The following is a 10959-nucleotide window of genomic DNA, read 5'->3' as shown; positions in this document are numbered from 1 at the left end:
GTGAACATTTACCTTCAAATTTTTTTGAAAGTCATGATATCAAGTTCTTACCAGCATAAAACTTCAGCTGTTTACTACCAAGGCCAAGAGAGAAAAGGATGAGGATGAAGTTCTTCTAGTGACTTCCATATTCATCTCCACTACATGAAAAGTAAAAGAAATCTGCAGATCTTCTCACATAGACTTTTCTGAAAATATTAGGTTATTCATTCATTATTCATTCATTATTTCACCTGGGTTGACACTCCAGCACATGGTTTAGTCGATTTTAGAGGCAACATAGCAATTAACTAGCTCAAGAGACCCCGGGAAAATAAGCTTTGTTTAGTTATCAGACCATCTGTGTGAACTCAAATGGGCAAAGTTCAGATGAAGGGGCATTCTGAGGTCCTGAGCTTGGCTGTTTTTCTTATTTGTGATGACAAGAAAACATAGAGAGAAAGAAATCAAATGGACAAAGGGTGGGAAGGAATGTGAAAACAAAATGTTTGTGAACAGAAAGTTCTCACGTGTCCTGGACACATTTTTAGGAGATATTTTGATGAGGCTGGTGTGGAAAACGAGAGAGGACATGCCCACATTGGGACCAAAGTCAAAGGAAAGGGGCAAGTGCTCTCATAAACAGTTAACAAGTTAACCAACCTGGTCAAAGAGATAGGATTGCCACACCTTCAAAAAGAGCCTATCTTCTTGAGGAATGATGCTTACAGAGACACTTATACTATAAAAGGACGTGCTAGGGACAATATTTGAAATAGATCAGAGAGTTTAAAATGCTAAAGCAAGAGTTCCACTCGTAATTTCAGAAGAAAATAGGAGTCTTACGGGAGAGTACAATTCTAACATTGAGCTGAATTATTGTGACTACATCTATAATTTGATAGCAAATTCCAATATTTTACTTTCCTAATATCAGATACTACAAAATATGGCTTCCATTTTACCTGCCTCCAATAGACCTGATGAGCATGCATACCGTGGGTAAGCAGATTTGATTTTTTTTGTTTGTTTGGGGCTTTCAGTTTTGTTATTTTTTATTTTTGATCAAGGGAACTTTCTTGGATTTTATATGAGATGCTCAGAGAGTAATACAAATTTCTTAGGCTTATTCATAATATGTTGAAATATAATTCAAAATACAAATGAAAGAACAATGCAAAATTGCTTCCCAATAACATTTTCATTCCTTGGTTCTTGGTTTGGTATGGACTGGAGGAAGGGAGGCCAGGGTTGGTTCATTTAAGGAAATGGGCAAAAGAAGTTGTTACCACAAACATGCAAAAGTTTAACCAAGCTGCAAGAGTGAACACAAACTCAAAGTTCAGCTTGAATTAAGTATGGAGGTCATGGGCTGTATCTGAGGAATAATTAAAGGGACCTCCCAGTGCCTAAGGAAGATTCAGCTGTGTTGTAAAGTGTTATGAAATGATTTCATATGCTTTGTGGTGAACTTTACATAGAATTCACTTCTGAAATACTGTGGATGTTATTCATCTCAGGGGTAGACATAAATCTGCTGAAGCTGCCTGCACATTTAGCTCCAATTTCTGCCTCAGGTTAACAGAATATAATAGAGCATTAATCTTTATGAGGCTTAAGGATTTTCTGTGAGTTCCCCCTGATTTCCTGAGTGTTGTATGAAATGTCTTGCCACCATGTCAGCATTTTACAAAATATTCCACTTACCCAAGTCAAACAGTGTTTGTCCTGCCATCCTGATTCCTTCAAGGAATCCGAGGAAAGAGAGAGACAAAGACAGATAGACACAGACAGAGAGGGGGGAGAATACAGACAGAGGAAAAGAGAGAAGACAGAGAGAGAGAGAGAGAGAGAGAGAGAGAGAGAGAGAGAGAGAGAGAGAGAGAGAGAGAGAGAGAGAGAGAGAGAGAGAGAGAGTGGCCATGAAGGCAATAGAAGGTGCTGAAAAAACCTTCTTCCCAGACAGCCATTTTCTTTTGTGACCACTATTTAATACTGCCCATGTTATGTAACTTGTCATAGAATGAAATAAACAAAACAACCCACCCACCCCCAAATTTATTCAACATCTTGGGGTGGGGGGAGACAAAGGCATAACAGAAGTTTGAGGAGGAGACAGTTGCTTCAACCTTATTTAATAACAATTAGATATTTTAGGAAGATAAAAGTATTGTAACAAATTTATACTGGGTTGAATTTGGTATAAAACCCAAAGTAAGATTTTCTCTTTAAAATAAAAAAGTAATTGTTTTTATTCATTTCTATTTAATTAAAATGATAATTGCTCATAATTATGGGATACAATATGAAGTATATATGCATGTGTGCACACACTGTAAGTGTGTGTGTGTGTGTGTATGTATTGCTGTATAGCAGGACCTTATGCATGCTAGGTAAGTATTCTACTACTTAGCTACATCTCAGCCCAAAGTGAGGTATTGATCTATGTATATATTGCAGTAAAATTCAATTGTTAGTTAACATATCCACCATCTTCCTTAATTCTATTTTTGTCCTGAAAATGTTAAAAACGAAAAAATGCATGTTATTATTATCTGTGGTTACTACAAAGTGATAGACCACTAAAATTTACTCCTCCAGTCTAATGAGTCTTTGTTGCCTCTAATACATATCTTTCCTTTGTTTGCCCCTCCCCCAGCTCCCCCCCCCCCCATCCCATATATAAGAGAAAGTTTGTCTTTCTGACCTGGAATATTACACGTAGCATACTTTCTTCTATTCCAATTCATGTTATTATCTGTGACCAGATTTCCTTTTTAAAAAAACACCAAATAGTATTCCATGTATTATATAGACCATATTTTCTATATTCACCTATTTAAGTATACTCAGGTTGATTGTATATTTTTAGCTATAGTGAATAATGCAGAAATAATGAAGAAATGGGCATAGTAATGCAGACATAGCTTTCACATACTGATATTAATTTCCTTTTATATACACTTATAAGTGGAATTTCAGGATCATAATATAGTTCTACTTTTAGTTTTTTGAGGAGTCTGTACTATTTTCCATAACACACATTTATATTCAAAATGTGTACATATATGTTCATTTATCTGAATCAATACAAGAGAATATAATCAACAACCATGCTGATTTGAGCATTCTCTAAGAGTCTAATTCTGAGAATCTATTCTTCAAGACTCTGAGTAAGAATCTGTTATATCTATTGTTTTTGAGGGGAAATTAATAGTATTTTTTCACACTTTGTATGGTTAGACTCAAGTTAACAAACAGGATTTGTTAAAATTTAGGGATTAAAGAAAGATGTAAGAGAGAGCATGCATAGGGAATTTCCAATCTCTCAGAGAAGACAACAATTAACTGTGACAATGTGAAATGTTATTTAATGGCACTGATATGAAACAAATTATTTAGAAACATAGTAAGGGAAAATAATATTGAATTGGTCAGGAATTCTTGGAAAAGCGAAGGGGTAATAACTTGAAGTGGACTTTGAAGAATGAGTAGGAACTTGATAGGTGAAAAATGGGAGGAAAAATAGTGAGGAATTCCAGATTATTCTTGGCAAAGATGTCTTGACTCACTATGGTATGGGGAAGATAATTCGTCATCACTAATAGTTAAAGTGGTATAGAGTTATTATGCAAGGCCTGTGTATGTGATACAATGCTCTACCACTGAGTAAGGGCTCTACCAGCCCTTACAAACACTATCTAATTCATGGCTCATAATGAGCCTAAAATTATTCATTATACCCATTTCACGTATGAGGAAATGAAAGAAAAATAAAGGTAATGTACCCAAGGTTGTACATGAGTATATTTCTTCAAACTGGTGACAAAACCCAGGTGGTTTTACTCTGGAGCTCAATACTTTATATTGCACAGCCTCCCATTCAGACAAAGACCTCTAGGGATAGTATGAACTTAATGGAGAGGACTGTAAATTTGGATGTGTATTTTAACAAAATTTCTGTAAGTCTTGCCTTCTCATTTTAAATCAGACGACTTTTGTCACTTATCTAACAGAGTGGTTATAAGATCAAATGAGTTGAAGTTTTTGTTTTGTGGAGTTTTAATGCATTGCACAATTTTTATGCTGACTTCTGTGTCTGGAACACAGTAAGGGCACAGCAAATGCTAGCCTATTATTATCATTGTTGTACTGCATTTAATGATATAAGAAGTTTTATGCCCGATATTTTGGCTAGTAATAGTGATAGGTGCAATCCAATAGCCTTTACCTTTTGTGTACTTTCTCTCCAAATATTTTTAAAAACCTCCTCCCCCCCCCCCACCGTGTGTATGTGTGTTTCTCCCAGGAAAAGGTTTGTACATGTTAAAAATCCTTACCTGGATACGATGGATGAAGATATTCTCTACCACCTAGATTTAGGAACAAGAACACACAACCTACCAGCAATGTTCGGGGATATAAAGGTAAAACCACTTGTAAATTCAAGAAAAATGATTGTTTTCCCTCTGTTATTTTTTTTCTAACTTTTTCCAAACAAGCTTTACAGCCTTGGCTAGAGAATGTCAGGGGTCCCAATTATAGCCAAAGTCACACACATTCTCAAACAGTTCAGAGTGTGACCATCATGAGCAATGATTTCTACCCCAACAAAGCAGAAAGGCACCAAAACTAGATCCAATACAAATATGATTGTTTGCCTGCTCTGTTCCCTGGAGATAAATACAACCTTATTGACAATGTTGCTTGGCATTCAGGTTTCCTGGTGTCATAGTAGATTCAGTTTACAACTTAACATCTTCATTTATTGCTAAACCTCACTAATTCTCATTTTATTAAATCATAGAAGAATTCAAAAGTACTAACAATAGTGTTCCACTTCTTGAAAATAACCATTGCCTAGTATTTCATATTATTAAGAATTTTGTTATTTCACAAGAAACTTATTTATGGAATACTTCTGGTAAAATTATATTGCCACATTATTTGTTATATATGCATGAATTATAAAAATTCTTGTTCATTATTTAAAATTATGAAAGTAAAAAAAATTAGGAAGATACGTGAAAGAACATTGAGTTTTTAAAACATATCTCATAGTCCTACAACCTATATTTAGACACTATCCACTTATTTTTGTTGTTGTTGTTGTTTTTGCCAGTCCTGGGGCTTGAACTCAGGGCCTGAGCACTGTCCTTGGATTCTTTTTGCTCAAGGCTAGCACTCTACCACTTGAGCCACAGCGGCCAATCTGGCTTTTTCTATATATGTGATGCTGAGGAATTGAACCCAGGGCTTCATGCATATGAGGCAAGTACTCTATTACTAGGCCATATTCCCAGCCCCTCCACTTGTTTTTTCTTCCATTCCTTTTAAACAGATAAATGTTAAGATAGTTGTCATGATGTAACTTGGCATCCTGTATTTTCATTTAACTTGATGTTATTAATATTTCCCTATATTACTACATTTTCTATAAAACAACAGTGTTCAAGGAGCTGTGCTGTAAATTGGATAACCTATTTCAAATTTTTTGTGTTAAAATATTCTCAATTATGAATATACTCAAATGGACAATTTTACTCCTAAGAAGTTTTGACATTTATTTTTATTTGTTTAGGATAGTTCATAGAAATAGTTAAAAGGAGTGAATTAAGGGAAGTCAAAGGAAGCTAAAATTATACCAGAATGGCAGAGCTGGATCTTGGACCAAGTTTTGCTAAGTGCAAATTCCAAGGCTCTTTTTCATTTTACCAAGTGGACCCTGAATTGCAGAAAGGCTGAATAGTATATTAATTCCAATAGGGGAGATAATAAAAGAGGATGACGAAGAAGAGGAAGCAAGGTAGAAGGAATTATAAGAAATAATAAGATGAAGATACGTGAAAAGATGGAAAGGACAGGGAACACGGAAGGGAGGGAAGAAGAAGAGAAAGAGGGAGAGAGGAAGGAAAGGAGAAGAAAGGAAATAGATAAATGATGTCCAGGATTCCTCCTCCTGACCTCTCTCTGAGGAGCAAGCTGTGAGGGGTGAGTGGATTTTTTTTGCATCAACACAACCTTCCCTTCCTCCATTCTCACCATTCTTTGCCTTGGTGTGGCTTTGCCCATCTTCTGCTTCATCTTTTTTAACCTTTCTCTTTCCTTTTGTTTCTGAAGTTTATATTCAGAGCCATTGATCAAGGTTGTCTTTGATGCACATTAGTTGGATTTGACCTGAATTCGAATGGTGGGTTTGGAGTTCATGCCTCACAATGATTTTGCTAGGACCTTTATCTAGGAATGACTCTGAGGAGTGGAAGATGTAGCAAAATTAAAAATCTAAAGTAAGCATCTAGTTAATAAATTAAAAATACAGGATATGTTTTCTAAACAGAAAATGGTCTTTTACCTGCATGTCTAAGAGTCTGTTTCTCCCTTACCACTATACAGGGAAATCTCTTTTATCTTTTTTTGCCAGTGGGGCTTGAACTCAGAGACTGGGAGCTCCAGGCTATTGCTCCACTACCTGAGACACAGCTCCACTTCTGACTTTTATGTTTTCATAGTTAATTGGCAATAAAAGTCTCACAGACTTTCTTGCCTGGAGTGGTTCAAACAGTGACCCTCATACCTCAGCCTCCTGAGTACCTAGAATTACAGGCGTGAACCATCAGCACCCAGCATGGGGCAGCCTTTTTTTTTTTTCTGAATAAGAAGGTTCTAGGTTCAATCATTTGAATCTCTTAAATCTCAGGGCAGCAATCCTTACTAACAAGAAGGAACACAATTGGTCAGCACCGGAAAACTTAGCCTTGTCCTCATGGAGATCATGATCATTATTAACAATACTACTAGTAATGTTTAATATTCTTGGAGAAAAAGAAGTCTAGCAGTATAAAATTGAAAACTGAAAGACTCAGACAACAAATCACCTCCTATTTTCTGCCTATTGTTACTATATTTTTAAAAGGTTTTGCTATCCAATATTTAAAAATCTTAGTGGATAAACACCATGCAAGTTTACTGCTGACATTAAGCACACAAAAAATGTTCCTGGCTGATGGGGGACATTCCTCAAACTTACTACTCAAGGAGCCAGGCTCTTTGCATCTTGCTGCTCTGTCTCCTTCAAGGAGTGGCATGCAGTTTTCCTGGATGTCAACCCCTAGCCAGAAGATGAGTGAAGATGTATGTAGAATCATAACATAACATCTATTTCTATAAGCTAAGGCCCACTTCACTTCTTCTCACAGACTAGTGGCTGAAACACAGGCATTTGACCTCATCTAAGTGGAAAGGAGCCTGGGAAGTTAAGGTTAACCATGAGCTCAGAAAGTAGGAAAAACAGTTGTGATAAATAGCTCACCAGAGTCGGCCACACTCACTGGAAAAAATGAAACAATTGAGAAATGTGGTGGAAATATTTATTGGAAATAAGAGTCTCATGGACTTTCCTGCCCAGAATGGCTTTGAACCATGAGCCTCAGATCTCAGCCTCCTGAGTAGCTAACGATTACAGGTGTGAGCCACTGGCAACTGGCCTTGAACTCCCTTGTTAACATGCAAAATACATAAACTGCTCTTATGTACTTGATTAATACAATATGGCAAAGTTATGTCTTTTGAGCTATTGGGAGTATTTGGAAGTGAGTTTATTCTGTCAGTTGGTGAAGGCCTTCATGTATTTTATGCCTCTGCTGCCCTCCCAATGTATTTTTATCTTCTTTGATAAAACTAGGACAATAAATATACCATTTGGAATCTAAATCAGTGAAGTTCAATGTTGGTGGTCTTGAGCTTTATTTTACTTCTCATTAAAGTAGCCAGACTGCAAATCATGTCTAGAGATGATGTTTAGAAAGTCTCATTTAGGAGTCAAGGTTTCAAGAAACTAAGCTACTTCTGTCCATGCATATCATTTTTGTCTCCAGAAATATGCATAAGTTCCTGGTGATTACAGCAATATCTACACTTCAAAGAAGAGCTCAACCCGCAAGCTATTCTAGCATCTGTTTCGGTTTTATGGTCAATCTGAATAGTTGTAATTTACATTCACTGGCACTACATAGTGAAGTTATTTTCAAACTACTGCAAGTTTTTTTTTTAAATCTCTTTTTATAGACAGATCTTGAGCCAAGTCTCAAATTTCTATACCTATAGAGGAGAAAGATCCTTGAGTGGTTGATGACAATTTTTAAGAAAATTTGCCTTAAGCCAGGTCTTATCATCTTTGCTACCCAATATTTGTGTCTGATTCCTATTGAAGTTCATTACTAGCTGAAAGCTCTACCAGTGAAATGCCTAAGAAACCACAGAAGAGACAATAATAGGGTAGACAAGAAGCAGAAGTCCTGGATAAAAGAGTAATTTCAGTCCATAATTGAGAATGAATGCATGTAACACAGGAATGAGTGCTAAATGCAAACAACATGCACCATAGAATCAGACCACCCAACAGAATCAAGCCTTTGTGAATGGAGTGTCCCCTCTCTAACCTCAGCTAGGTATTGTTTCCTTAGATCTCTTTCATCCATGGAAGGCACTGGGCCAGCACTCTTCTGATCCTCTGCCCACATCACTCAGGCACCACCAATTGCCTTTTCTTGAAGAAGCTTCATTTGTAAAAAATTCTACAAGATAGAAGCTATAAGTAAGCTCAGAAGGCAGGCCAGGAAATTGTTATGTAATATGGACAATAATATTTGCCATTTGTGGACATTGAGCAGGTGGCTGATTCTGTACAGTGTCTTTTGCCATATGCAATTTCATTTCATCCTGACAATAGTCTCTGGGGCCTGCTGTGCTTTCTTATTTTGGTCTGAGATATACAGAGAGTTTGAGCCAGTCACTTAATCAGAAATGGGTTGGGGTTCAAAGCCAGGCATTCCTCAGCTCAAAGTGCAGGCCAATAACAATGTCACCTTCTCTGCTTTGGAGCTTTTATGAAGTCCATGTACCATTCTGTTTGGCTTAGATTTCTGGGTAACTTTTTTCCTGATCCCTTCTGTGGGCTCTGCTTCCTTCTGGCTCTTGGATTCTCTGTGGTTGATCCCTAATGGTCTGCACTCAGCTGGCTGCTCATCTGTGCCACCAATAGTTCATACTGATTCTGTCCCTAGCATCCACCTTTCTATCCCTAACATGAGGTTGCACAGGAACATGAAGATTTTAGTACTGCATTTTATTAGATGTGACACATTAATTCTAACACCTACCCTAATTTCACAGAGGCTGAAATGTGAATAAAAGAAAAATATAACCAAATCACTGGGATAGATGAAAGTCTAAAATAAGATTGAAAATTTCTAACAGTAAGATCAGTTTCATGAGGATTTTTTTCTCAACGAGAAGTTGAAAATCTTGCCGTAATTCCTTTAAAGCCTTAAGTGATTACAGTGCATTTAGTAACAAAACTTATGATTGGGGTAGTTGAATCAAAAAACAGGTAAAATTGGGCAATCTCCCTTACCACACTTCATTCTATGTTCTTCATTCTTACATGCTAAATATCTATCCAGTTAAGGCCTAATCCTAGGCTGATTATACTAATTAAGATGTTGATTGATGTTACTTGATACAAAACCACCAGGAAACATCTCTTTGAACAATGTCAACACTGACTATGATTTTTCTTATTTTCTTTCCTAAGTATATAAAGCTGCATCTGGTGGCTTTCCTTTCAAGAATAATGGTGGAAATGAGTTAATTCACCAGCATAACCCATGACCTCTACACATACTCTTAAGTAAATTAACTAAACAATAAAATAAAAGCATTAGAGTTGAAATCCAAGGCTCGGCTCCTTTCCTAGTGACTATGGCAGGTATTTGTGTATTTGTGTTGACAGTTTGTCTGTGTCGGGGGAAGTCCCAACAGAATGAAAGCATTTGCACTGTTTATGCACAAAGAGCTTGGGTTGGCCAGAAGTGGAGACGACATTAAGGACATCTGTGCTGGAACAGACAGATATTGCATGTTCAAAACCGGCCCTGTGCTCTCCATCAGTGTAAGTACATCGCAACATGTCAGACTTCATAGGCTAAAGACCAAAATAGTAACTTGTGCATAGTGATTGCCCACCTCTGCTTTGCCTTCTTACACAATTAAACCAAGTGTTCAGGTATGACATTCATTACTGGAAAGATTCCTCAAGGCAGAGCCTAGCAGGCAGGCAAGGGTAACTTTGGTTTACAGTCATCATGTAGCTATTCTAGTTAAAGAAAGCATCCAAATGCTCCATCCCTCTTTACATTTTGTAACTGATCAACATCCTCCGTTCCCAGTAATTTTCTCTTCTCTGTCCCTTACACAGCTTGGAGAATGCTGAGCTTTTAGTGTACAGGGGCCAATTTTCAGAATTGCTAAATGGGGAGTTTTACCACTAGGAGAAGCTTGCTAAAAAGCTGCTAATGTGTCACCACTGAGTTCTTGTGAATTGCTTCTCCTCACCTAGAACATGTCAGTAGTGCTGGGCATGCACTATGCCCTGAGACAAAATGAAAAGGAATTATCCACGGCTGTAGAGAATATGTAAACCTCCATAAGTGGTGTGTGTTCAGGAGAGTGTCTGCCCTGTACATGGGCACCCAGTCTGCCTACTCAGCTTGTCTTCTGTGCAGGCTTTTGTTTTGAAGCACAAGGCTGAGCCCATCACAGATGGAACACTGTAGCCCCCATAAAGGTGCATAACCAGGCATGCCAGAGGACAGGGGGACAACTCCCTTGTGTGGAGGTGTGAAAACTCTAAAGAGCTGAGTTGTAAGTGGCTCCTACACTAGGGGACAGTTACCATCCACTGGCCACTCAGACGACTAGCAGCATTCAGGGATGGAGTATAGATAACCATGGATGAAGCCTAGCTAATGAAGGAAACGTATTCAACGCTGGTAGGAAAGCCATTGATTTCCTTTGAGTCCAAGAGTGCCTATCAGCTTGTTTTGGACTCAGATGACAGAATCCATTTCTGTATCCATTGATCATTTGATAAACAATTATAGAATGTCTCTATTAGAAGGGATCTGAATATTCTTGGATTCT

At 37.5% G+C, this 10959-nt stretch overlaps 1 protein-coding gene across 3 annotated transcripts in view; it reads left to right on the top strand.

The window, feature by feature from the left end:
• Positions 1–729: 729 nt before the first annotated feature.
• The window catches only part of Upp2 (uridine phosphorylase 2), a 31461-nt gene continuing 21231 nt past the window's right edge, over positions 730–10959 (top strand). The window contains exons 1-3 of one of the 3 annotated variants that reach the window (XM_048345432.1): positions 731–981; positions 4289–4406; positions 9770–9928. In XM_048345432.1, the coding sequence (XP_048201389.1) occupies positions 929–981; positions 4289–4406; positions 9770–9928 (330 nt within the window). In that variant the 5' untranslated portion in view covers positions 731–928. Of the gene's footprint in view, positions 982–4288; positions 4407–9769; positions 9929–10959 lie in introns of all 3 variants that reach the window. The other 2 variants (XM_048345431.1, XM_048345433.1) reach the window with 2 other exon arrangements.

This window comes from Perognathus longimembris, chromosome 4, assembly GCF_023159225.1.
Source record: "Perognathus longimembris pacificus isolate PPM17 chromosome 4, ASM2315922v1, whole genome shotgun sequence".
NCBI classification, from domain to species: Eukaryota; Metazoa; Chordata; class Mammalia; order Rodentia; family Heteromyidae; genus Perognathus; species Perognathus longimembris.
This window is presented reverse-complemented; position numbering and strand designations above follow the sequence as displayed.